Source organism: Haliotis cracherodii, unplaced genomic scaffold (genome assembly GCF_022045235.1).
Source record: "Haliotis cracherodii isolate W230 unplaced genomic scaffold, xgHalCrac1.p SCAF_3, whole genome shotgun sequence".
NCBI lineage: Eukaryota > Metazoa > Mollusca > Gastropoda > Lepetellida > Haliotidae > Haliotis > Haliotis cracherodii.
In genome coordinates this window covers 35,404,993-35,431,890 of record NW_027266286.1, presented here as the reverse complement: position 1 = coordinate 35,431,890, position 26,898 = coordinate 35,404,993, and the positions used below count along the sequence as shown (strand labels likewise).

Below are 26,898 nucleotides of genomic sequence, written 5' to 3'. Positions count from 1 at the left end.
AGCTTGCTCTGAAATCTCAACCTTTGACTAAAAAACATAACCCTGCCCGCTTACGTAATCCAATTAATCCACAGACAATCACTAAGAACTCAGCTTACCACATAACAAGACCATACACCCAGCTCATCTCACACTAAAACTTGTGACTTTAACATAATTATATAAACACCTTGTGATCTTGACATAAGTAAACATGGAATCAGAGCACGACGACCCTACCCTTGAGTGACGTTAACGTGTCAACACCGACATTAGAGAATGCTATGGACCAGGGACTTGCCGATGTCAAGCGAGTCCAACCGTGTGGAGAGGTGGCGTCGTAGTCTGTGGAGGAGGGAAAACAAGGTGTGTCGTCATTAACTGCAACCTGAATGCACAGAGGTACCAACATGAAGTTTTGCGTCCCTTGATGCTGTCATTTCTGCAATAACAGAACCATCAATCAACGGCCAGGGAAACAGTCTCCTCTGGACGAACGGCAAAATATTCTTGCTAACGTCACACGACGTTTGACGTCATCGGTGCGGCGGCGTGTTTTGGCTTGCAAGATGCGCGAGATGGCCATACTTGTTGTTCATCTGGTGTTTGGTGTCTTGGTATACCCTTGTTGGACAGGTGTTTTGAAAGTGATATGTTACACCTGTTGCCTCATGTGTCTGTATGTGACTGTTCATTAAAAGAATCTGCTGTGATGGAGTGGCATCTGGTTCCTATCATGTTACAATAACTCTCTCTTGAATACATATCGCTTGCACAATCTTTAGCTTGTTGTAGAATTTCTATAATGGTCTCATATTGTACCCTTTTGTGTCGAAAATGTATCATGTGATTTTAGTATGTTTCCTTTGTCCAAGGCGACCGATTGCTCGACATCCCATGTCGTGTGTGCGGCGACCGCAGCTCCGGCAAACACTACGGCATCTACAGCTGTGACGGTATGCATATTTACATGGTACATCAGTTGATCAACATTGAAAAATGTATGTTGTTTTATTGTTAAATATCTGCAAAATGTATGTAAAGGTTTGATAAGAACTACAAAATCTAAATGCTACAGTACCGTGTCTATGCATTCAGAACAATAATGTGTGTCGAATACTGTCCTGTACATATGCTACATAGATGATGAACAAGCCTCACATGCGTATCAGCCATTTTGAGCTTTGAACTATTGCAGGCTGCTCCGGTTTCTTCAAACGCAGTATACACAAGAACCGCGTGTACACCTGCAAGGCACAGGGCGAGATGAAGGGCATGTGCCCCATAGACAAGACACACCGCAACCAGTGCAGAGCATGCAGGCTAAACAAGTGTTTTGATTCAGACATGAACAAAGACGGTAGGATGAAATCATCCATTACCTATATCATGTAACTAGTGTCTTTTGTGAACAAATCATCCGTAACACATATATAGAACAGTAATTTAGTAATTTAAGGTATTTGCATATCTTTACACATATTTAGTAACAGCAATTATACTGAAGTGAAGGTATGTTGTTTTGGACAGCGGTCCAGCATGAACGTGGCCCGAGGAAACCCAAGATGAAGTCCCCGGAAATGTGTGTATCCCTCCACAGTCATTCTCAAGACCGGCCTATAGATCTGAGTCTCTCAAATACGAACGCGTCTGCGGCCGTCAAGTTTGATGTGGACTCATTCCATAAGTTCCGTATCCGACCTGACCACCCCATGGTTGTAATGGGATACGCTGGTGAACTTCCGCCCGAAATGATGCGCTTACACGCCCCTTCAGCGTTCACATCACCTCCGTTGATGACATCAATGATGACCTTACAACATGATGTATGGCAGGAGGTTATGGCACGACTTCTTTTCACCATAATCAGCTGGGTCAAACAGATTCCAGCTTTTCTCGTACTCTCCGACAATGACCAGGTGAGCTTTCGCCCTAACTCTAATAGACCACGACATCGTAACATCTCTCTGCATCCCTCTACGAATAGTACAAAGTCTTTCAGCATGTATGATAGCATTAGGGCTACTTTCCCAAGATTGCTTCAGTTTTCATCGCTGTGTGTCTCGGTAACAGACAGAATATCATCTCGGTCACTGGTTTTAGACATACAATTGTTTATTTCTAAATGATAATAAAACATAATAATGGTCATTTCTGATATGCCACTGATGCAATTTCTCAATGCCAGACCCAAATTGTTTTTTATGAGGCGTTCACACATTCACTGCTGGGTGAACAGAGAAATATTTCGAACAAGGTCACTTTGCCCGAGGAGACACCACAGGTAACATGTGTTTCAGTGTGGGGCTCGACCAATTCCACGGGAACTCTCAGGAGGTAAAAGTGTCAAACTGGCTCACCCATCCAGCTATACACATGGCTCGAATGGAATAGGAAGCACCTGAGGCCAAATTCGACTTTTTTCAGTGTTTTCTGAAACAAATTATATTTTTCAAACTATTCCACACGACAGCTGGGAAATATGTGCATGTGCAAGGTTTATGTTGTTTGCCATTTGCAATTTGGGATCAAATAATGGTGACAGTTCGATTTCTGCATTTTCGTCACATCGTCTTATTCATCGTTGTTGTGGATGAAAGGGCTATTGAGCATAGAGTACCAAACACTTAGCACTTTTAGACTATTGTTCGGCAATATGTAATTAATGCCGGTGTCCCGTTATAAACTCTCCCCCGTACAAATTCTCCCCCCGGAGTTTTTATACCGGGACAGATTCTCCCCCGGAGAATCTGTTCTGAAATAAAAACTCGCGCCCCCCTCAGTATAAAGTCTCCCCCCTGATTATTCGGTTTGTTGCAATGTCTTTAAGTACTATATTCTTTTTATAGTTATCTTTAATGTAAGGAGGGTTACTTTAAAAAATATATTATGAAATATGGTCATAATGAATTGATATTTCAGCATATTTTATTTGGTAACTGTACCTTCCATCCTAAAATAATTATAAGACATAATCATACCAAACAAAGGATCGGAGACAAGAGTCTCTACAGAGTTTGTTGTTTCTAATACAGTTGTTGTTGTCTGTATACATTTTTTTAATATACCAGTTTGAGTCTACATGTGAACACAATTGATGGTTGAAATGTTAGTCAAAGAACAAAACATGAACTAATTCTCAAGAACTCTGATGTATAAAGTTACCATCATCTTTGATTGACTGATGTATTTTCAATCTTTATTCAGCACTGAAGAGGCCCCACGCCTATAGTACGAAGCATTAAGTTCATGAATAATCAGCCTTGATTTTGACTCCATAAACTGTCATAAAGTATCCATAAAGTGTCAGAGGTCATTTCAACTTGCAAAATGATTGACATAGTCCTTTATAGAGCGAGGATTGGGCTGTTTTCCCACCCGATTGACTGATATTACAACATTCACATGGTTTAGAATGGTACCCTGGTACAATGAATGGTAAAGCATGCAAATTACACTAATACGCGATATTTCATAAGAAAATATCATATCTCCGTTGAAACATAAAACCAATATTTATGAGTCTACATATTGATATAAGACTTTATCACTGTATCAAATTCCAAAATTTTATATATAAATTTTCGGGCAGTTCAGTTCAAAATTCTTCAACCTTTAATACATCACAGGATTTGTAGCTAGACGACGGGAATCTACAGTCTTGACTGTGTGTTTTCTTTGATGAGAATGTTTCTCACCTACCTTAGCGTGTAGGAGTGTGATGTCCTGGGCACGAAATGACAGTGTTTTGACTACTCGTCTTTCATTAATTAACGTTTTGGGCATCCCTAATAAACCTTTACCGGGGAAGGGATTATTCTGGGGGGAGATTTTATTTCGTAGGGTGGGGGAGAGTTTATTTCGAGAGGGGCGGAACTGTACCGGTATAAATTCGCCGGGGGGTGGATTTTATTCTGGGGCCGAATATATTTCGTGACACCGGCAGTCAAATTGGAATCAACAAACCACTAACAAGCTGCAGCCGATCATTATCATGAAGTAAAATGGTGTTTTATCTTCGCATCCAAGATTATTGCACTTGAATAGCGACGTTCATGCTTGCGCGTCTTAGTGTATACTTGTACTAATCTGAACTATAGCCGATTTTATAGTGCTAGCCCACTAAGATGCCATGCCGCAGTTTAACATGAGTACTCCAATCAGACACAGTATACTGACCCTGAGCCGACCAGTCCTTGCTTTAGCCCCTTAATGCCGAGCGCAAGGCAGGGTAATAACAAGTACCAACTTTTAACGTAATTTGTTGTGACGCGGCCGGGAATCGAACCCACGACCTTCGGCTCTCCAGGCGGACGCTCTACCACTAGACCACGGAGGAGGTCCGATGCCGTATAGGACATAAACACTTTCATCCATGCTTTCCTTTTATATTTAAGATGTTGCCATGTGTATTCCTTGTCGAAGCCAGTTTACCATGAAACACATTCTTTCAAACTGTGTGGATACATTTTTAATGCATCATCGAAATTTTAATATTTCTACTAAAAAAGTACGATTTCGTCAAGTTCATAACCGTACGATTATAGCATTTGTTCAACGGAAGAAATAGTTATGTTAAAGATTAAAGCCCAAATAGTCAGATTTTCTCTTTTTATTATGTGATATATGACTGATATGCTATGTGGTTCTCCGAGTTCATATTGGTCACACAACACAGCAGCTCAAATGGACAGTTTAAGATTCAACAAAAGCAGCCTCAATTGCTGCCATCAGCATTGCTATTATTTTTTTCCGTATAAATATTAAGGACTAAAAACTAACACTACAATCCTAACTAACTGATATGAGAAGAAACATACAGTCTGGCAATTACGGAAACGTTTACAGTGCAAAATATGCATTATGAACATACCACTTGTTAATAATTTGTCATCAGATTTTAGCACCAAAATTAAATTGTTGGCTGTACATATTCTGGGTGTCCTGAAAGATGTGATAATAAATTAAATAGTAGGGCTCCTCCTTTCACAGAAAGAAACAGTATGTTTCGAAGCAGTCACTGAAAATATGTCCTGTTACATAACTAAATTCTCAGCCATCCACACCTCCACTCTCAGAATATTAAGTGTTGGGTCCCTTATGAGAGAATGTGAGAACATGATCCAAACGTATAATTCAAATCAAGGTCAAAATTTAAAATATCAATCCCGCTGCTAATTAAGCACATAACAAACTTGAACCAAAACTTATGGTTTGCTGTGGCGGCAACATCCCATTGGTAGGAACATGTATGTTTCAGCTAATTAGTTTCTGAGATGATGTTTAAAACGTACGACAGACGAAAAGGTCATGGCATAAGCTCATTTAACTCTCAGTCAGATGAGTTCAACAAACACTGGTCGCCACAAGATACAAGTAACGTCTCTGGGAACAAGTCGTGTTGATAATTATTGTTGCGGCCTGAAATAGTGCATAACATCCCGGAACTGTATGATGTTTACGTCATACTGACAACCCACAAGTCCATTGTAGTCATGCAACACATCTAAAACAACTCTTATGATCAGTTATACATGTCAGAAATATATAGTGGTCAAGAGGGGACATCATTTTCTCGCCTTCAATACGGCTGCGAGAAAGCGATAACACGATACGATAGAGCGATAACGCGAGGCGAGAAAACGATAACACAAGACGGGAAAGCGATACCACGAGACGGGAAATCGATATGTATATCGCTTTCTAGTCTCGCTTCCTCGCAGTATAGCAATATCCTCTCTTGGCCACTATAGGGGTCGCATGTTTAATGTGTTTATATACGTTTGAAAGTATATACGTAAAACAGTAGTAATAAATTGTTACATTGGACCTGAGATTTTTCCAGTCACATTTCAAATTATACCTATGGTCATATTTTAACTGTACTGTTTATTTAAGGCCCTTTTTAGGAGTTTTATAGGACTGTCACGCCGCCAGCGCGTGGCGGGTCATGGCAATAATCTAAACATATACCATTCAAAAGAAGTTATAGAACACCCGATTCTTATATGACTATGGATAATCAGTCATGAGAGAAAGCGATAGAGCGAGAAAGCGATTTGGCGAGGAAGCGATGGAGCTGAGAACGTGTTGTCTCACGATAATTTTTCCTTAAAATAGAATAGAAGAATTGAGAATAAACGATGACATCAGAGTTGCTAGCGTTCCAAGATTTATTCAGGTGCAGTGTGTAATAATAAACATTTCAATTCAATTCATCACATAATCATATCTAATAATCATAGATTATATCATTACAAACAATTGTCATAACGTCGTGGTTTCTTATGACATAACTACTCAGAATATAAATCAATAAGCATTTCTCTTCAATCTTATAACATATCAAATAATCACCATTATATTATACACAAATAGATCAGGATGGAACTTTAAATAACGGCACAATAACAAAGACAACACATATGATTCACAATGCCAATGTCAGCTGAAATAATGCAACATTAATGGTAGACGTATTTGTACATGTATTACGGTAATGCAGTTTCGCGCATTACCGTAGTTCTTCTAATACAAGCGTTATTTAGCTACTTTATGCAGAGCTCGCATACGAGCATTGTGCATTCAACTATTAACATCAAGTTACAGGTATTTCATTTCCTATCAAGAACAAAGCTGACTGACTATTAACTAAGTCCAGCATTACTGCTAACAATGAATCTACACATATTGACGACATGACATATTTTACTTTACGATGTTGTTGATACTTGTACTAGATTTCTTATTTATCTATAGTGATACCTATAGTGGCATAGTGCGCATTGAAAACATTCCTAATCGTTACCGAAGATTCAAAATACATTAAACAATAACTTAACAATGAACCAACGCATGTGGTTGAAAATATACAATGTTCAAGAAATCTAAGACAATAATCATGAACTACATGCAACATATTTGAAAACAACAATTAAAACAATCTGAGACAATAATCAAAATACACATTCAACATGAATGAAAACAACCATTGAAACAAAGCAAGAAAATAGAATAGAAGAGAAGAATTAAGAATAAATGATGACATCAGAGTTGCTAGCGTTCCAAGATTTATTCAGGTGCAGTAAAAAAAACTTGCTTAATAATTCATATAAACATATAAAAATAATATTCAAAATTTATAAAATTAACTCACGTATCTTTACAGTCAAACCTCGGACATCTCACATAAATGGCAGTAACTCATGTAGGTTGTCAAAGCATGCCGCGAGACATAATTTAGACAATAGATGTCCGTTCGCATTACAGTCACCGGCTGCGTGTCAATTCCAGATTGACACGCTGACCAACAACGATAATCCCCTTGACAAGTCGGCGGTCAGTCTAAAATGCCCACGGCTCAACTCAACGCCAGCCTTTGTTTTTTTAATTACCTTTATCCACTATAGGTAGACATTAGTTAGGAAATCTATGAGAATATTGGGACATGGACATAATTGGTCTGTTGAAAGAGAACAGGGATACCTTTAGGTGTCTGCAAGAGATCGAGTAGTATAGGTAATGGGGGTTCTGCCGCAACTCCACTGGAGCTGGATTTATTACCTATACTGCTACTACAGATGGCATTTTTTATGCAAAAATGACTATGCGATTCAACGATAGTCATGAGATTAAGTTAAATTGGCTCTAGCTCACCAATACCTGGGGCCAATCATTGCTTTAGATGAGCCTAAATGGTAATAAAAATATTCTTCATTATTTTTATCGATAAAGCGATATTCAACATTTTTATTAAGTTCTTCGTTCATTTTACAAGGAGACCAGACTATATATCTACACTCTTCTTGTAAATTGATAAGAAAAATTAATAACCGTATTTGGTTGGTTTGACATCACTGATATAATAAAAACCTTGTGGTAATTCTCTCCATTTAATAGTTTTTTCAATCTCCATTATTATATATATCTATGTAAGCATTTGTCTAAATGTGATCAAACGATAGTAAGCAATCTATTTTTAATGTCCAACCAGTTCTTTGGTTTTGGCACGGAATAATTGACGCGCTTGTTGTCACCTGTTCTATGAACTTTTTTTTCTCGTCTTCGCTAATACCACTGGTCTTATGAGATTTGGATCGAATCTCCTGCTTCATTTCGTTGTATTTGGTGAGTTCCGACAGCACCAAACGAAACTCATCCTCGGATATCTTACAATCGACCATCGCTGTCGAAATATGATCCTCAATGCTGTTAAACTTTGCTTTAGCGAGTATTCGAATACTATAGTGTTTTAATGCTTTCTTTTGCAACCTACGAGAAATGAATTTTATCGCTATTCCTGCCATTCCCGAGACTCCGGCACCTATTTCCATGCCAAGCACGATAGGCGCGGCGATTATAGTTGACACCGGCTACACCGAGTCCCATGCTAGCCGCAACAAGAGCGGTGTCAACTCCGTCCAGAGCATTCACGGCTCTGCGATACCTTTTATACAATCCAAGTCTCAACTCCCTATCCTTCTCTATTCGATGTTTTATGTCGCTTATTTGATGTAATCGAAATCCATCAACAGTTTCCATCTTTTCAATTGCTTCATCGAGCGCCGGATATAAACTCATATTACGAATATATCATAGTCTTTAATTGGTCTTGCTTAAATGTTTTGAGAGTATACATCAACCTTATCAAATGTATATTATACGACAAGAATATCTTAGTAAGAGAAATGCTGTCACTTTTAATAATTTGAACCCCCTCGAGGGTTGCAACGGGTGATGCTCCGATATGAATAATACTGCAACGTTGAGGCTCGTGTTTCTTGAGCCATTTAATCGATAGACCTGGTAATATTTCGAAGGCATCTTCCGGTGCATCTCCGAACAAGACTTCAATAATAAGAGTAGAAATATTTGGTATTGCACTCAAGTTATCTTTAATATCATTGAATTCTGTAACTAAATGTAAACTAACATTTTTTTACTGCTGGACGACTATATAACATATGACCTGGGTTTTCTGGCAGATGAGAGACTAAAACACTTTTTCGTTTTGACGGGATATAGGCCGCGAGGACGATACCACTATTTATTATCTTAGTTAAATTATGTCCCTTACCCATCATAAAATAATGACGATATTCAATAGCCACTCGATGTTTGCTTCGACCATAGTCCATTTATTCTCACCATTGCGAATAATATTGTACGAAGTGTTTTTATGGAGTGTACTAACGTCGACATCGCTTAAATCTTCTAGATTACCGATGAATGTAACTTCTTTCCGCTTGTATACATTATCGTGTAAGTGTAAAGCGTATAACTTACCATTGGTACCGGGTTTATCGAATCCTTCTGTGTCTCCTAGATCGGAAAGCGCAATTGTACTACATTGTCTGAGTGTTCCAGGGCCTGATGCGTCAACCATTATTTATAATATGGAGTGTTACACTTAAGTATCCTATATGTACAGGTTGGTGTTTTACATCTAATACACAAATTTTGAGGTCTGAAATAATACCCCGCTTCAATTTTTTATATTGTAATGTTGAGAAAGATTCCGTTCTACCGCTATTATATTTTTCATTTTTCACTGGAATAGATCTGAGCAGAGTTGAAGGACTTTCTAGTTGAATATTATCCGTCGTGCTTATTTGATCAAGATGGATGCACAACTCTTTATAGGGAACTAAATCGGGTAATGTATCTCCATCAACTGATGACTTGCATATTGTGTTAGTTCCGCGTGAAAATCCAAGTGTAAATGATAAGTTCGTTAAAATCCTTACATCCTTTTCTCCAGTGTCGATTTTCAGTATCCCATTCGACTCATTTTGTGTGAGACGAATACCATTAGGCTTAAAAAATTCATCATTGAGTGTAACACACATATTAAATATACAATGATACTATATCATAACTTAAATATGAAATCGACTTACATTACTAATCAATCGATTATAGTAACTGCCTCTGGTGCTGAATTTCTCGTTAAATTCCCCGATATCTTTGAAAAATACAGAGTCATGGCAACTAGCGATAAAATGGTACACAATTGGTTTCACAATCCGATGCAATTTTGGCAGAATCAGTTAAACTTTGCCATATGGTGTGCCACAACGGGATGTGGCGTATCTCTTTATGCTCCAGGATTTGAACTATATATGTCTGTTATAACATTTCACGTGTACTATCAGATTAGACGTATACTTAAAGAAATTAGTGCTCCATTACCGCATGATCGAGCGTGGAATTCCACAAATAATAATTATGATAGGTCCGCGTATGAGCGTATTTGTCAAGAATTTAATGTTTCTACGAGTAAAGATTGGCGTATTAAAGGAGCAAACCATGGTCTAGGTGTGCAGTACGCAGATGAAATAACAACCCTCAAAGAAGAAAGCGATTATGTATATAGAGAACTTCATAAACCTGGTCTTAATTTTTATAAGTTGCGGCAGGCCAGCAAACCTTACACAAGAATGTATGATTATCGGTATAAAGTCGGTCATTGGTATCATGGCTGGAAACTTTCGAGTAACGATTGGAGAGGGGATATTATGAGTTTTAAGAGTGGTTTAATTTATATTGTTAAAAGATTTATACAAATGAACGATACCGCAAACGCTTGGAATGAATTTCTTAATGATAAAACGGAAAATAATCTTACTAACCCAGGATTTGTAAGAGTTAATGAATCAATAAAAACTTATGTATGGGCAATTCTAGGTGCACAATCGCAAACACGAACGGGAATCATCGGTTCTGGGACGGCGCTCGATGCACAAAAACAGTTTGTTGCAAACGTGGAGAACGCCAGTAATTCACCAGTTGACATACCATCGTCTATAAAGCGTTTTCAAGATGCATTACAGTACGCTCAATCCAAAGTGGACTACGTTTATGCACCGGGACTATACATGTCTCCGAGTAATATGGAACTTAAGATCGGTCAAGTGATAGGCTATCATAATAATATTGTTATAGCTAGCGATCAACAAAAACCAGGTATAAATTCAGATATGAATGTCAAATTAATAACGCAAACAATCACAGGCGAAAAGGGAATAGTCAAGCCACAAACACCAACTATCGCTCAACCATCTACTGATGCACAAGTACCACCGCATATTGCGGCTAAAAATCAACAACATATCGATGAAAAAACAGCGCTTGTAGATGGTGGAGTCACGGCTGGTTTACTCATGATTTGGTTAGCGAACTGATTTGGTTAAATAGTTCTTAGCGAATACGTACAACAGCCCTGCAATTGCTACGATCAACCCCCACAAGTTTTGACTAAGCCAAGTGGTGGTCTTAGCTAATAAATTCAATAGCCAGTGTGGCCGTGGCTTTCTCAGCGAGCTTTCCCAGTGCTGAACATAATGCTTTTAAATGCTTTTTTATCCACTCTTTTATACTATCACTAGGTGGTGTACCACCACCTGTACTGCCACCGGTTAACGCGAGAGTCAAAGTCGATATAATAAATCCCAACGCAGTTAAAATACTGGCAATTGTTATTCCCTGTTCTCTGAACAATGTTTTAATTTTATCAGCCAGTGTAGTGTCATCGTTGAGGACTTGATGGATAGTTTCTTGAATTCGACTGATTTGTAAACGAAGTGCCTTTCTATTACTGGAAGCAGCCTCGATGCGGGCCGATCTTTCCTCTTCTAAGTTACGTAATCTTTCAGCAACGCGGCGTCTACTGAATTCATCACCCGCCTGTTCAAGTTTTGTTTTCTCGTAAACTATATGCTTGTCAATTTCGGATAGCTTGGCTATATTATTTATCAGTTCTCCCTGCATAGTTTGCATTGCCTTGTCAAGACCTCGTAATTCCCTAATACTAAACTCCAAGGATGGTACCTGTAATGTGGAATTATCGTAATAGGTATCTAAGATTTCTCCGAGTCCGTTCGAGGCCACCATCGAGGCTTCTTCCAAATTATCTGTATTATCGAGTTCAGTACGCACAGTCCTAAGAACCTTAGTAGTCTTCGCTGGAAGTTTTGCTCGGTAGTCCACAAAACCTAATTCATCACGAACAAACACGGTTCCGTGTTTATTGGCTATCGTAGACAAGGCTAGGGATTTACGAGTACGAGAATGCATAAGGTCAATATCAGGTTCGCCGCGTATTCGCAATATTCCTTTACCATCTATCGTAAACTTTGAATAGTCACGACCTATTGGGGTAACATAATTTTTATCTTCTTTTAAGGCATCGTAATAATCATTGACGTTTGATTGTAAAAGTTCATCGTTAAGACTACTAAACCTGGTTTCATCAGTACCCTCTTCGATTGGATTCGGATCATCTAAGGTACTTAGATCAAAGTCATTAAGATCAAAATCACCCATTTTTATATTAAACATATGGTTATATAGTTTCAATATAACAATGTCTTTGCAATACGGACGCAAGTTAAACCCAAAACGTAGACTTCGAGATCCATTAGGGGTCAAAGCAATTCGTCAGTCTGTAACTATAACTAATAACCCTAGAACCATCGATCACAATCAAACGCTTCTGGTTCACTTTCCTAATCTCGGCGCACACGATGTGTTAGTTCCGGGAATTGTCCGACTAGCATTTAAAATTATTTTGACTTCTACCGACGTTAACAGGGAGCCCGTTCAGAACATAGGTCGTGCTATCGTTAAGAAAATCGCCATTAAAATTAGCGGTAATGAGGTTTTGAGTATTGACGATAGCGATGTATACTATTGTTACATGGATCTCTGGAAAACGGATAAAGAGCGGGAAAACTTACAATACCAAGGTATTTGTAATAAGAACACATGGAGACTGCGCGTAGATGCTTCTAGTGGTGATGGTACTGTTGTAAAAGATCAGGCTGTTGCCGACGCATTGGGTAACCGATTTTATATTCCGCTAGACTTTGAATTACTAGATTCCCACATGCCTTTTTATCAAGCATCCCTAGGCAATAGGTTACAATACAAACTCACTTTTAATGACTACGGTAGAGTAATCAGAGCTGCTGAAGATGCCCGCTATTCCATTGACAATATCTCGCTGGAGTACGATATGATAACGGATCCCGAATTAGCCAGACAAATTCGTAACCAGTATACAGGAAGTTTAGCCATTTTGTGCGATCGCGTGCTGCGACACCGAAAGATCACGAGGGACAAAAAAAATACGATGTGGAATATCAACGTACCCACGAGGTCGTTGAAGGGTATTTTAATGTTGTTCGAGGACCCCTCCGATGCATTTAAAAGAAATACCGAGAAGTTCTACAATCCCAAGATTACAAAAGTAGAATTGACTATCAAGGGCGTTCCTAATCAACTATATAGTCAAGGAATGCTAGCGTATCACCAGTGGGATGAGATTAAAAAACTTCCTTCTATAAAACGCTCCCTGGAAGTTATCGCGGTCGTGAAAGATCTGTCTCTCGGAAGTGTATCAATGGGTGAATACCTCACCACGAAGTACGCGCTATGGCTAGACATGCGAACAACGGACGATGACCAACTACACGGCAGTGGGAGGAGAATAGAAAATGCTAGCGAGGGTGCCACCATACAGATAACGAAGCTCCAGGAATCGGCTGGTAAATTAAACATATATTTGTACGTGATTATGGATGCGCAACTTAATATACAAAATGGGAGATTCGTGCAAGCAATCTATTAATAATCTTTTACCTAAAGATCCGCACTGCGCTATCATATGCGGGCAAAGGGGCTGTGGAAAAACAGCTTTTATTCTAGATATTTTACAAAGTCATTATCGGAACGTTTTCGATCATATCATTATTCTGTGCCCGAATATAAGCGTTAATAAAACATACTTATCGAGAGATTGGGTAATGAATGACAACGGGGTACACAGAGTCGATCCGGGCGATCATTTACAAGACTGTCTCCGAGTATGTCACGAAAAATACGAAGGACAATCAACCCTTTTCGTAATAGACGACTGCAGCGCAAGTAAAGAATTAATAAAAAAGAAAGATATGCTTTCGTATTTAGCATTCTCCGGTCGGCATACTCATCATAGCGTTTGGGTACTTACTCAAAAATACAACTCTGTCCTGAAAGATCTCAGAGAGCAGACCAAATGGGTAGCACTCTTTCATTGCAAAGATCGAGATTCATTCGAGGAATGTTTACGCGAAAATGACGTCATTTATACCAAGCTCGAACGAGATAAAGTCAGAAAACTGTTAGTGACAACGAAGCATTGTAAACTCGTATTAAAAACCAATCAACCAGCTGCTTATGCATTTGCTTAGCAAAATGTAACAAAATGTAGCAAATATAGCAAAAATATGGCAAAATTATAGCAAAATATAGTAAAATTATAGCAAATATAGCAAAATTACAGCAAAAATATGATAAGTTGAACATTAGCGGTTAATATGACATAAAATGTGGTTCGAAATCCTCATTCTTTCGCAACAGTTCATTATTACGGGATTTATTGGATATGCCATATCATATTATGTTAGACTTAAATATCTCCTTAGGTATTACATAATGGAATGCGACGAACTCATTGAAAAAATGCTCAAAGAATCTGATGCAGATCAAAATGTTGATAAATCTTTAGATAAACATAGAGAAAGACTCGCTGCTTGGTAGCCGGTGGAAAATGTTCCCAATATTTGGGGGAAAATTATACCATCGAAAAAATTGATAACATGACCGACGAAGAAATTAAAAAACTGTACGCGCGTTACGAGTCTAGACTGGGAGCTACCATGACTAAAACGATAGGTTCGGCTATATTACAACTATACACAGTCGTAGCTAGTACGTTTCTCCCTATCCCGACAGTCGCATGTATTTATGCGAATCTCTAGAGAAAGACCCATTCATCGAACACGCTATAAGCTCAGTGAGCTGTGAGTTTTATCATAGATACGGAATGTTTTTAGCTCCACTCACCACAGGTTTAATAATGGCTAGGTACTGTCAATTTAAACATACGTGCCCACTTAATGATATAAATGGAGATTGCGGAAACACAATCACAACAGATACCACAGATTGTGAACGAGGATGCACAACAGATTGCGGAAACGCAACAACATGTGAACGAGGAACAACTAGTGAATGAGAAAACACCACCACAAACACAAAAACAACCCAGAGTTACTAAGAACCCCAAAACAATAGCCGCAGGAAGAAAGGGAGGACTGGCGCGCAAAGCAAAATTAATAAATAATTCAAATATTAATCCGATTAAAACATGGACACTAGTAGGAGTTGTTGGTATAGTGGCTGTATGGTTCTTTTATAAGACCGGAGAAGAGAAAACGTCACCCCCAATGCAACAACAAGTTCAATTAGAGGTTAGCCCCCATATAATGCTATAAGAAGCATGACTACTCCAGTTACAGACGGTAAAATGTTGGTAAACGCAATGTGTCATTCAGCGGTGGTCACCAGCTTGGCCATTGGCTATGCTCGTATGGCTAAAATGATTACTAAAGCCACACCTCCCATGCTAGATTTTAATAGTTATGATATACCAATGATGATTCTGGATATTGGATTGGCTATGACTTATCCCGGAAGACATAATGAAGTAATTAAACATTTGAATATATTATTTTCATATAAACATTTGAATATTTTATATGGCAACAATTGCGATGATGGTCGGTGGAGCTATTGTTAATGCTCTAGCTTTTTCGGGGAGTAATTATTTATTTTCTAGTATGAAGGAATCAAACGCTAAAGAAGTTGAAGAGGAGCGTAAACGACATAACGAAGCAATGGAACAACTCCAAGCAGCCCAGTCACAATATATGCGGCAGAGAATGAAGAGATTAGACTTTATTCATGAAAAACTGTTTAAGGAAAGACATTCAATTCAAACGTTTAAGGATGTCGAATCTGCCATGCACAAATACTACCTCGTTTATGGGAAAAAACTAGACCCAATACCGAGACCAACAATGACCATCAGAGGCTCAGAAAGACCGCGAGGTCGCATTTGTGATTATGGGATTGACTGCTGTATTGATTTTCAGCTATACAATAGCTTCGCAGTGACAGCTGTGGCTAGTTAGGAGAGTCAGAGTGACAGCTAATCTATAAATCAATATCTCAATAGTGTAGATAGATGTATAAACCATGAATAATTGCAAGTTTACACTCATGGGTAAGACGACTCTATGTAACCGACGCTGTGTTGATGTTTACTGCGGCGTACACAATTATTAAATCAAGCACGGAAACATAAACTATACGTGGGATAGTGGTTAAAGGTCGTTATTGTTTATGTAAGAAACACGGTGCTGATAGGGTCAGGAACCAGATTATTTATGCTAGGAAGAGAGATTACATCAACGAGAGGAATAGGTTGGGGAGAATACGTATTTAGATATATGAAAACAACCAATTAGACATTTGTCTCATTTTGCATATATCATTTAACCACAATGGTTTTTGTCAGAGAGTTGAAGGCTATGGCAAAGCAACGTGGTCTACATGGATATTCTCGAATGAGAAAAGCTGAATTGATTACCTTACTAGGTTTAGAATACAACATACCCCAGACTGTTAGAGAACTCAAAGCTCAAGCGTGAAACAGTGGGCTGAGAGGTTATTCTCGAATGAGAAGAGCTGAATTGATCGCTTTACTAGATAATAATGATGATGTTGATAATCAACAACAAAAATTAATATTTGTACCCACATCCGCCGGCGTTGGTAAATATCTAAGAGGTTGGAAGATGGATTAATTCCAAAATGGATGTTAACGATATTAAGCCAATCATATCGAGTAAAATTAACGAGGAGTTAGATGATTTACATAGTATAAAATACCAGCTGACGATTAAAATGTTATTGAGTAAAAGTAACACAGATGATAGCACCGAATATACTGAACCATATTTCCGGAGCAATCAAGAAGTTATAACCGAATCCGATACTATAAACGCATCATTAGATACATCAATTCAGAGGATACAGGAAACTTTAGAACGCTGGACTAATAGAGGTTCGGGTTGGGGTGTGGATAGAATCGATAGTTTATATTTAGATATAGCAAATTATATGGCCTTCAAAGGTGGATCTTATATAGATTTACTCCCGTATTATAAGAAGAAAAAAGCCATAATTAACGTAAAAAATAAATCAGATGACTGTTTAAGAATGATGATAAGATCTGCATTGTTCCCCGTAGATTCTAAAATTGCAAATAGACCTTCTAGCTATCCCCAAAACGATGGACTCAACTTCGATGGTATAGACGAACCTACACCAATATCACAAATTGATAATGTGGAAAAGCAAAATAATTTAGCTATAAATGTTTTCGGACATTCTAAAGCAATTGTTGTACACAGGATAAGCTCCGCTCCGGAACATATTCCTAGAATCAATTCATTTTTGATCGAAAAATATGGTAAATATCATTATACGTGGATAAAGAGTTTAAACAGGCTATTATACGATCAAACAAAACATAAGGAAAAGAAATATTTCTGCAAAAGATGCCTACATGGGTACAGCAGACAAGATCTATTAGAAGCGCATAAAGAAGACTGTAGAGGTGTTGGACAAACCGCTATCAGGATCAATATGCCTAAAGAGTGAAAAAATATATTAAAATTTGAACATTTTTGTAATCAAATGCCAGTACCGTACGTAATTTACACCGACTTCGAAGCACTTATCAGGCTCATAGAAAATACCAACCGTAGCAATCAAGATAGTTTTACGTTCTAAACTCAAGAAGATATTCCTTGTGGGTTTGGATATACAGCTGTAAGGTATGATGGGAAAACAAACACTCCCGTGATTTACAGAGGTACCGATGCAGCGGGAAAGTTCCTAGAATATCTACAAAATGAAGAGAGAATAATCAGGGAAAAATTATCGTGTAAGAAACCCATGCGTATGACGAGGGATGATTGGAGGGCCCATAAGAAGTCAACGAGTTGTCATATTTGTAATAAACCCTTGGATGGGGATTCCATAAGAGATCATTGTCACGTCACGGGTAATTATCGGGGAGCTGCGCATAACGAGTGTAACTTGAAACTAAAAATGAATTCTCAAACAATACCCATCCCCGTTGTGTTTCATAACCTTAGGGGATACGATTCACATCTCATTATGCAAGCTATCTCAAAGACTGACGGCGGTTTAACGTGCATTCCTAACAATATGGAAAAATACATATCGTTCTCGTTAACTAAACCTATACATTACAGGGACAAGGATGGGAAATCTAGAATAAAGCAAAGTAATGGGCTTAGATTCATAGACTCCGTACAGTTTCTGTTATCTTCCCTGGACAATTTAGCTAATGCGAACAATCCCGATGACTTCGCGATAACAAATCAATATACCGATAAGATAACTCGTCATTTGTTGCTGAGAAAAGGTGTATATCCTTACGAATATATGGATGATTGGTCTAGATTTGAAGAAACTGAATTACCACCCCTCGAATCATTCTATAGTAATTTAACAGAATCTAAAATAACAGATGCCGATTATGAACACGCTCTGACGGTCTGGGATAAATTAGGTTGTAAGAATTTAGGCGATTATCACGATCTGTACTTAAAAAACGATGTACTGTTACTCGCCGATATATTCGAGATATTTAGAAAGACGTGTTTAAAACAATACGGCTTGGACCCGGCATGGTACTATTCCAGTCCTGGACTATCGTGGGATGCATTGTTGAAGAAGACCGGCGTAGAACTAAAACTACTAACAGATTACGATATGCACTTGTTTATTGAGAAAGGATTAAGAGGGGCTATATCGATGGCAGCGAAAAGGTATTCTAAGGCTAATAATAAATTAGTGGAAGGATACGATCCGAGTAAACCTGACACACACATATTATATCTTGACGCTAACAATTTGTACGGATGGGCTATGAGTCAACATTTACCCATGGGTGGTTTTGAATGGGTCGATGATAATGATATCCATAATAATGATGAAAATAAAGGGTCCATACTAGAAGTTGACTTGGAATATCCAAGTTCGTTACATATAGACCATAACAGTTATCCGCTAGCTCTCGAAAGATTAATGGTTAATAAATATTGGATGTCGGAATATCAACGCTCCTTGATGGGTAACACTAGGTTAGCTAACGTAGAAAAACTCGTACCAAATTTGACAAAATATATAGTTCACTGCAGAAATCTCCAGTTGTATCTATCGTTAGGTATGAAAGTTAAGAAAATACACAGAGTTCTAAAGTTTGATCAAAGCCCTTGGATGGAGCCCTATATAAGGCTGAACACAGATTTAAGAAAGATAGCTACCAGCGATTTCGAAAAGAATCTGTATAAGCTCATGAATAACTCAGTATTTTGTAAAACTATGGAGAATCTAAGGAAGCGTGTTGATGTTAAATTAGTCAGATCTAATGAGGAAGAAAGACTCAGGAAACTTATAGCCAGTCCGGCTTTTAACAGAAGCAAGATATTAGATAACGACTTAGCCGCGTTGCATATGCAGAAAAGTAATATAAAATTCAACAGACTGGTGTATGTCAGTATGAGTATTCTCGTCTTGTCAAAACACTTAATGTATGACTTTTATTGCAACGAACTTAAGAAGCAATACGGCGATAGATGCGAGGTGTTATATACCGACACAGATTCTTTGTTCATGGAAATACAAACCGAGGATGTGTATAAAGATATGGCAGAAAAAATAGATATGTACGACACGAGCGATTACCCAAAAGATAATCCCCTGTACAGCGTAGAAAATAAAAAGGTGTTAGGTAAGATGAAGGATGAATGTGCTGGGACTCCTATAGCGGAGTATGTCGGGTTAAGACCTAAGATGTATTCTATAAAAAAGTCCGATAATGGAGAAATAAGAAAAGCTAAGGGTGTTAAGAAGTATGTGGTAAAAAAGCATATCAAACATGAACAGTATAAAGAAGCATTATTCAACGGTAGAACGTTCAAACACGAGATGAACTCTTTAAGAAGTTACGATCATAGGATATATGGATTAAGAATGAACAAGACATCATTATCCCCCTTAGATACAAAGAGATGGATTGATAATGATGTTGTAACTACCTATGCTTATGGTTATGGTGGTAATACCGTACTGTCGGGAACTATGAACAACTCTTCTCGTACAAATGCCCTACCCGGTCCATCTTGAAGATAATAAAGAATAGGCTCTCCTTCTTTCGTAACCAATCGACTAATGTTATATGTCTTAAGGGACCATATGGGATCGATTGTGTGACATAGGCCTCCCTCGAGTTCACCGGGCTGGTATAAATATCTTACCCTTACTCTATCCGGAAGTTTTCGTTCTTTGCCTCTCCTCGGTGCTGAAGATTCGGAAGTCACGGATTTCATTTTAATCGCATCGGATGGTTTCTTCCCTATTAATCTCGTTACTTCATTATTCAGCACTGATACAACGTGTATCCCATTCAGTTGATCTCAATCGTTCGGATTTCATTTCTATCCCATACTGATAGCCAAACAAACTTTCCGCTAATGTCCTGTTAAATCTTTCGATGATAGCTTGACTGCGGTGGGCCTCTCTTTCACTATGGACGATTTTGACATTGTGCTTTGTTAACAGTTTAGTTATAGATCCCATAAACTCGCGACCAGGATCTACTTGAAATAACTTAGGCCATTTTAGCGGTCCACGTTTATATATGCGGCTCAGTGCATTAGCTACCTCTGTTGATTCTTTCGAGGTTAATGGCTCAGCCTCTGTGTATCGACTAGCCACATCCACTACCGTTAAAGCGTATTTATACGTTTTGCGTTTTACCTTATCTTGGGGAAGAAACAAGAGGTCAGCATGATGAACTTCATTCGTTGTAAAAATATCAAACTTCTTCCTCGGTATATAACGCGGTGCCAGTAAATATATTTGCCACATCGCTTGTTTCTTTAACCAATCCTTGGCCACATCTTGAGATACCTTAGCCGTGGTGGCTAATTTTTTTATTGCTCCTACACCTTTCCAATATCCTCGTGGGCTATAGTAAATTTTATCCATTATTAATTAATATTGATGTTTCTTTTAATACAACTCATGACTATCGTTGAATCGCATAGTCATTTTTGCATAAAAAATGCCATCTGTAGTAGCAGTATAGGTAACAAATCCAGCTCCAGTGGAGTTGCGGCAGAACCCCCATTACCTATACTACTTATCGCTGTGATCTGCCATCTTGAAGCAACATTAAAGCTCAAGCTACGAGGCGATTTCCAAATTGAAATACAGAGGTAAACCCAGATTTCGGGATGCACAGTAATGCACTGTGAAATAAATAAATTGCCACACAGGATAAATAAATAATCAGTCAGTTATAATGAAACATAGTTGTAGGTTTACAATGGGTCGGCAAAAAGCTGTCCGTAGACATAATGTTAATGTAACTACGAAAGTTAAGTATACTGTCATTGTCGATTGTCTCGAAGGAGTTCTTGAGGCCTGAATAGTGTCTGAAGCTGAAAGGAATTCGGTATTTCCAAATAGGTATCCAAAGTGCACATGACAAGTTGATTACAAACAGGCCCAGTCGATAAAAGCCTCAAGGTATAGGCAGCCTCCTAAAAGCTGTTAATTCCAAATCTTCTCGACAAGCTTTGTCAACCATCTTTATGTACAAGGGCAGCTAACTAATTCAGGTAAAATAATATTCTGGAAATCCCCACATGCTGCTGTTGACTGCTGTTCAAATCTGGCCGAGACAGAATTTGATATTTTTTTAATAGCAGTAACTATATTTACCACACACATAATTTACCAAACATAATTTCTCACACATAACATTCAAGACAAGAAAGTTTGAATGCAGCGAAACCATTCTTTAAAATTGTCAATTCAAGAAGAATGCTTGCATAACAGACTCTATTAAAAGAACATCAAATTCTTTCTACCTGCATACTTAGCAACAGACTCGTGAAGGTCCGGGGTGGCATAGATCTTCGGCAACCCATGCTTGCCGTTAAAGGGCGACTAGCGGGATCGGGTGGTCATGTTCGCTGAGTTGATTGATGCATGTCAGCGTATCCTTATTGCGTGAATCAATGCTCATGACATCAATCACTGGATTGTCTGGCCCAAACTCGATTATTTACAGACCGCTGTGATATAGCTGGAATATTGCTGAGTGCGGCGTTAAACAACAATCAAACAACAAAAACTTTGCAACACTGTACTCATCCGATCAACTGACTTTAAAAAGAGCTTCCGCAATATCAAACTGTTTTTGTCCTTAATCTCAAGATTAAACTCTTGCAAAGACAAACTCCACTTAAACAATCTCCGACTTTTGTTCTTTATCTTCTGAAGAAAAGTGGCTTGTGATCGGTGAACATTTCAATTGAATACATCACAGTTCCCAAATACACCTCCAAATGTTGCAATATCAAAATATAGGCAAGGGTTTCTTTCTCAATTTTAATGTTTCTGTTGATTGTCAAATTTCTTTGAAAAGTAACATAGTGATTAATGCTGTTCGCATCTTCCATCCATCCATATATATACTCACACGCAAAAGAAACGCAAGTGGTTTTAAGCAAAAAGGTAACAAACACGGAACCATTAATTGATACGAGTTTTAGCATGTAGTGAAGCCTGATGGTGCTATCAATATTTTTGGTTGCATTTTGGAAGTCCCGAGTAAAAACGCAACATAAAAAACGAATCGCCAAAACGCACCATTTTAATGAATATGTGGGTATCATGCACCCATTTCTCGCGAAATCGAAAATGCACGAACTGTCACGAACTGTAGTGGGTATCTAACTGTGGCCGATTCTTGGACCTACCACTCCTTGGTCAACAATGCCACGCCTAACTCAAATTCAGAGAAACCAGGCTATCGGACGTTTGGAAGCTGGAGAGTCTGTCCAAGATGTTGCCCGTCTTTTCAACTTTAACATAACCACAATTTACCGTCTCCTGCATCGATACAATGCAACACAGACCACAGATGACCTTCCTCGGAGCGGTCGTCCTAGGGTCACCACACCTCGACAAGATCGGCAGATTACCCGTCAACACCAGCGACATCGATATCCGTTCCTAACTGCAAGTGAAAGTGCTCGACAGACCAAAGGAACACATAATCGACACATTAGCCGGGACACTGGGATCTGACGTCTCCATTCCAACAACTTCAGATGTCGCCGACCAGCACGTTGTCCTGTTCTCCAACCACGGCATCGACAAGCACGACTTCAGTGGGCACAGGGTCTTCACTGTTGGCGTCATCGTGAGTGGAGGCGTGTTATCTTCTCTGATGAAAGTCGCTTTTGTGTCTCCCATGCAGACGAAAGAGTCAGAATTTGGCGGCGTCGAGGTGATCGTTTCGCTGACAGAAACGTTGTGGAAAGGGATCCATGGGGTGGACCTTGCGTCATGATATGGGCAGGTATTGGACTTAATGCAAGACTTGGACCCATGTGCTTTCTGAATGTTGTGATCAGACCCCACGTTGTTCCATTGTTTGCACAACATCAAAAATACATTTTCCAGCAGGACAACGCTCGTCCCCATGTTGCCAGAGCTACCATGGCCTTTCTTCAACAACACAACATCCGTCTTCTACCGCGGCCAGCCCTCAGCCCTGATCTGAACCCCATCGAACACTTGTGGGATGAGGTTCAAAGGCGTCTGCACAATGTGCGCCCAGTCCCTACAACTGCCGATGAACTACGCACAGCTGCTCTGGATGTGTGCAGGAAGATCCCTAGGGCCTTCACAAATCGTCTGATCCCCTCAATGTACAGGAGATGTGTGGCAGTGATCAATGCTAATGGTGGTCACACAAGGTATTGACTGACATTTTTGGTATTGACCCGAAACTGTGTAAGACCTTAACATTTGAAAAAAACAATTATGTCATCTGCCTTTTAATCCATTCAACTGTCTTCAGTCAATTTGTTGACAATCTTGCCCTATTAGCATGTCTTGTCTTTACTGTTGAAAATAAATAACATGTATACTGCATACTCGACTTGCGTTTCTTTTGCGTGTGAGTATATATATATATATATATCAAAGAGCGCCGCGATGTCAGTGGTCTCCTGTCACCACAAGGTAAACAAACCATCAACTCAAAACCAAAGATCGGGCATAAAAGGCATGCACTTGTGACTATCAATAGTTCATCTATTTCAGAGCTCTTAATGCTGTCATTACAGCATAACTGTGCTTTCGTTTTATCATTCCAACTACTTAGAGTCGTCCTTGAAAATTGTTAGCACTCAAACTTGTCAATAACAATTGAATTGAATTGTCAGTTCTCTGCACAAAGCTACATTATGTCAGCCATCAAGCTCAGGGGAGACAACTTTATCAGTACACAACTCAGTGGTGCCAGTTATGCAGATAGCATGTATCTAATGTTCTGGCTGAAATATCTCCCTGAAATGATTAAGAGTTCTGTCAAGTACTTGGTTCAGTGCTAATACATGGATCAGGCAACACTTTTGACCCTGCCATATCATTACCAACTAGCAAGTCAGCGCCTGGGGGTTTCTTGACACCCACGTTCACCAAACCCGACCCCAACCCTGACTTCAGATCAACAAAATGGAGAGGCGCACTAGTAATTACCTCAATGCCCTTTAATATCACATCGTAATTAGAAGAAGACAAATCTGGATGCCCTGTTGGATGGCTCAATCTGAATTAACTCTCTTATCTTTCTCTTTAGTTTTGAAATTCTCTCTACTCTTTTTATTTTTCCTTTTTAAATTCCTATTCCTACAATTTCAATTCCATGCCAAGCTGCTTCAGTTCAAAATATTCTAATTTCCTTCCTTCCTAAGTAAATGTTCAACAAAAAGTTTCTTGATTTCTCTACTGTAATATGTAATACTTGGCTTAAGGTAATCAGAAAGTTAGTCGGTTTAAGTGATCACTGGCACATTAAGCACTGAAGAATTTTCTTTACAAATATTAAACTTTCAGCAAACTTAAGTCAGATCCTGGACATGACCCCAATTTCTGTCATGAGGTGATGTTCAAAATAAAATGCAGAAGTTAACCCAGAAATCGGGTTGCACAGAACAAAATTATGAAGTCAGTAAATGACTACAGACGTTCAATTAACAATTAATAAATTAAATGTAACTACACATGTTTAGGTTTACAATCAACAAGGCAAAACAATTGGTGAAATAAGTGATATCAGTAAGAAGTATAAGCCCCTAAAATCAATGTTATTGCACTCATGAAAGATTAGAATATTGTCACTGTCCAGAACGATCAATGTTCTAGAAACCTGTCATGTTTATCCACCCAACAAAGGCAGATAACTCTAATACCAGTACAACACCATTCTGGACAGCTCCACTCGCTGCTGTGGACTACTGGGGTTTTTTCACTTGTAGTTCAATCATGCCACTGCCAGTTGCGCCACCTACAATAACTTGCATCAAACACTTGATTTCAATTTTCGTGACTTGGTGAACCATTTATGTCCCACGATGGCAGGGTTAAATGTATATATTGCATTCTTTATCTCTGATGCTTCACCTTAGGAAAAGTGTGGCCGGCGTCATCGCTGATTTTCAGTGATCCATTCATGTAATCGTCATAGCTATTTTTCCGTTGAGGCCAAATGGAATCTGTTTTGGCGGATAATTAAGTTACATTGACGTTTTATATTTATCAGTATTCATTTGGAGATCATGTCGAATTTTACCTAACCAGACTTCGTTTGATGGTCTTCTGTCTACGTTTTGTCCTTTTGTTCTTCAACAGCTAACTATGTCTACAAAACGTGCTAGTTTTTACGTTTATTATGAAAAAATGAACATGGCTTATTTGACTGTTTAGAAGTACAAAGGATAACCATGCCAACTTATAGTTTAATGGTGTAGTTTCTCGCCAATGTGTGGAAGGAAACATGCATGAGATATCTTAACGATTAAAGTACTTCGTGGCCTAGTGTCTTCAAAAGGGGAGCAGATGAAAAAAATCTGGATCTATTTTCAGACATCGTTGCTAACAGCTTGCTGGAAGGAATTGTTTCTTTTGGGAATTGTACAATGGGGACTGCCGGTGGATACAGTGAACAAGATGGTGTGTAGACCCCGATTGGAGGCTGAAGACCCATGTACGAACAATGAGATGGATAGACTAAATGAGACCGTTGGGAAGTTTCGGGAGATGAATCTCGACTCCACTGAGTTCACGTGTCTTAAAGCCATCGCTTTGTTCAAATCAGGTAAGGTCTACCTTGTGCATTAACCATCTGATTAAGGCATACAGGATGTAGTATTTGTGGCGAAAAGATGCATCAATATTTCACGAGGTCATTCATCGATGATCTGAATAGGTTCATGGTTTTAACAATGGTCGATAAACATACTGTACATTTCGATGTTAAGGACAGAATAATATTCTCTCATTTGAGATGAATTGTTGTTCTGTAGTGAGTGAGTGAGTGAGTATGGTCTTACGCCGCTTTTAGCAATATTTCAGCAATATCACGGCGGGGGACACCAGAAATGGGCTTCACACATTGTACCCATGTCGGGAATCGAACCCGGGTCTTCGGCGTGACGAGCGCACGCTTTAACCACTAGGCTACCCGACCGCCCTTGTTCTGTGGGGAGTAATGCGAAACAGTAGTGGAATTGTTATTGTTGTTAGAAATATTTGTTATATTTCATATATTCTGACTATGTAGCTCATATTGTGCAATACGAATGTGATTTTTTTCCTCTCCCAGACGCCCCTGCTTTGACGGACAGTAAGTCGGTGGAGGCGCTACAAGATCAGGCCCAGCTCATGTTGTCGGACCATGCCCAACTCAACTACCCGAGGCAGGTCGTGAGATTCGGCCGTCTACTTATGCTTTTGTCAAGGTTACAGGGTGTCAGTAACATGACGCTAGAAACAGTCTTCTTCCGGGGCATCGTTGGCAATATCAGTATCGAGAAGCTTGTGGGAAACATCCTACATGGTGAGGTCGTGTAG

The 26,898-nt window shown here is 38.9% G+C and overlaps 1 protein-coding gene across 1 annotated transcript; it reads left to right on the top strand.

Annotated features, from left to right (window-relative positions):
• Positions 1-258: 258 nt before the first annotated feature.
• On the top strand, positions 259-26,898 carry LOC139475386 (nuclear receptor subfamily 2 group E member 1-like). The gene is made up of 6 exons (XM_071258604.1): positions 259-345; positions 836-935; positions 1,178-1,339; positions 1,510-1,898; positions 25,912-26,143; positions 26,651-26,898. The coding sequence occupies exons 1-6, from the start codon at positions 259-261 to the stop codon at positions 26,896-26,898; spliced, it is 1,218 nt and encodes a 405-aa protein (XP_071114705.1).

Coding starts and splice junctions, on each gene's coding strand:
- LOC139475386 (XM_071258604.1), top strand. CDS start 259: ATGCTATGGACCAGGGACTTGCCGATGTCAAGCGAGTCCAACCGTGTG. Junction 1,340..1,509: donor TTCAGACATGAACAAAGACG/GTAGGATGAAAT, acceptor TGTTTTGGACAG/CGGTCCAGCATGAACGTGGC. Junction 1,899..25,911: donor TACTCTCCGACAATGACCAG/GTGAGCTTTCGC, acceptor ATCTATTTTCAG/ACATCGTTGCTAACAGCTTG.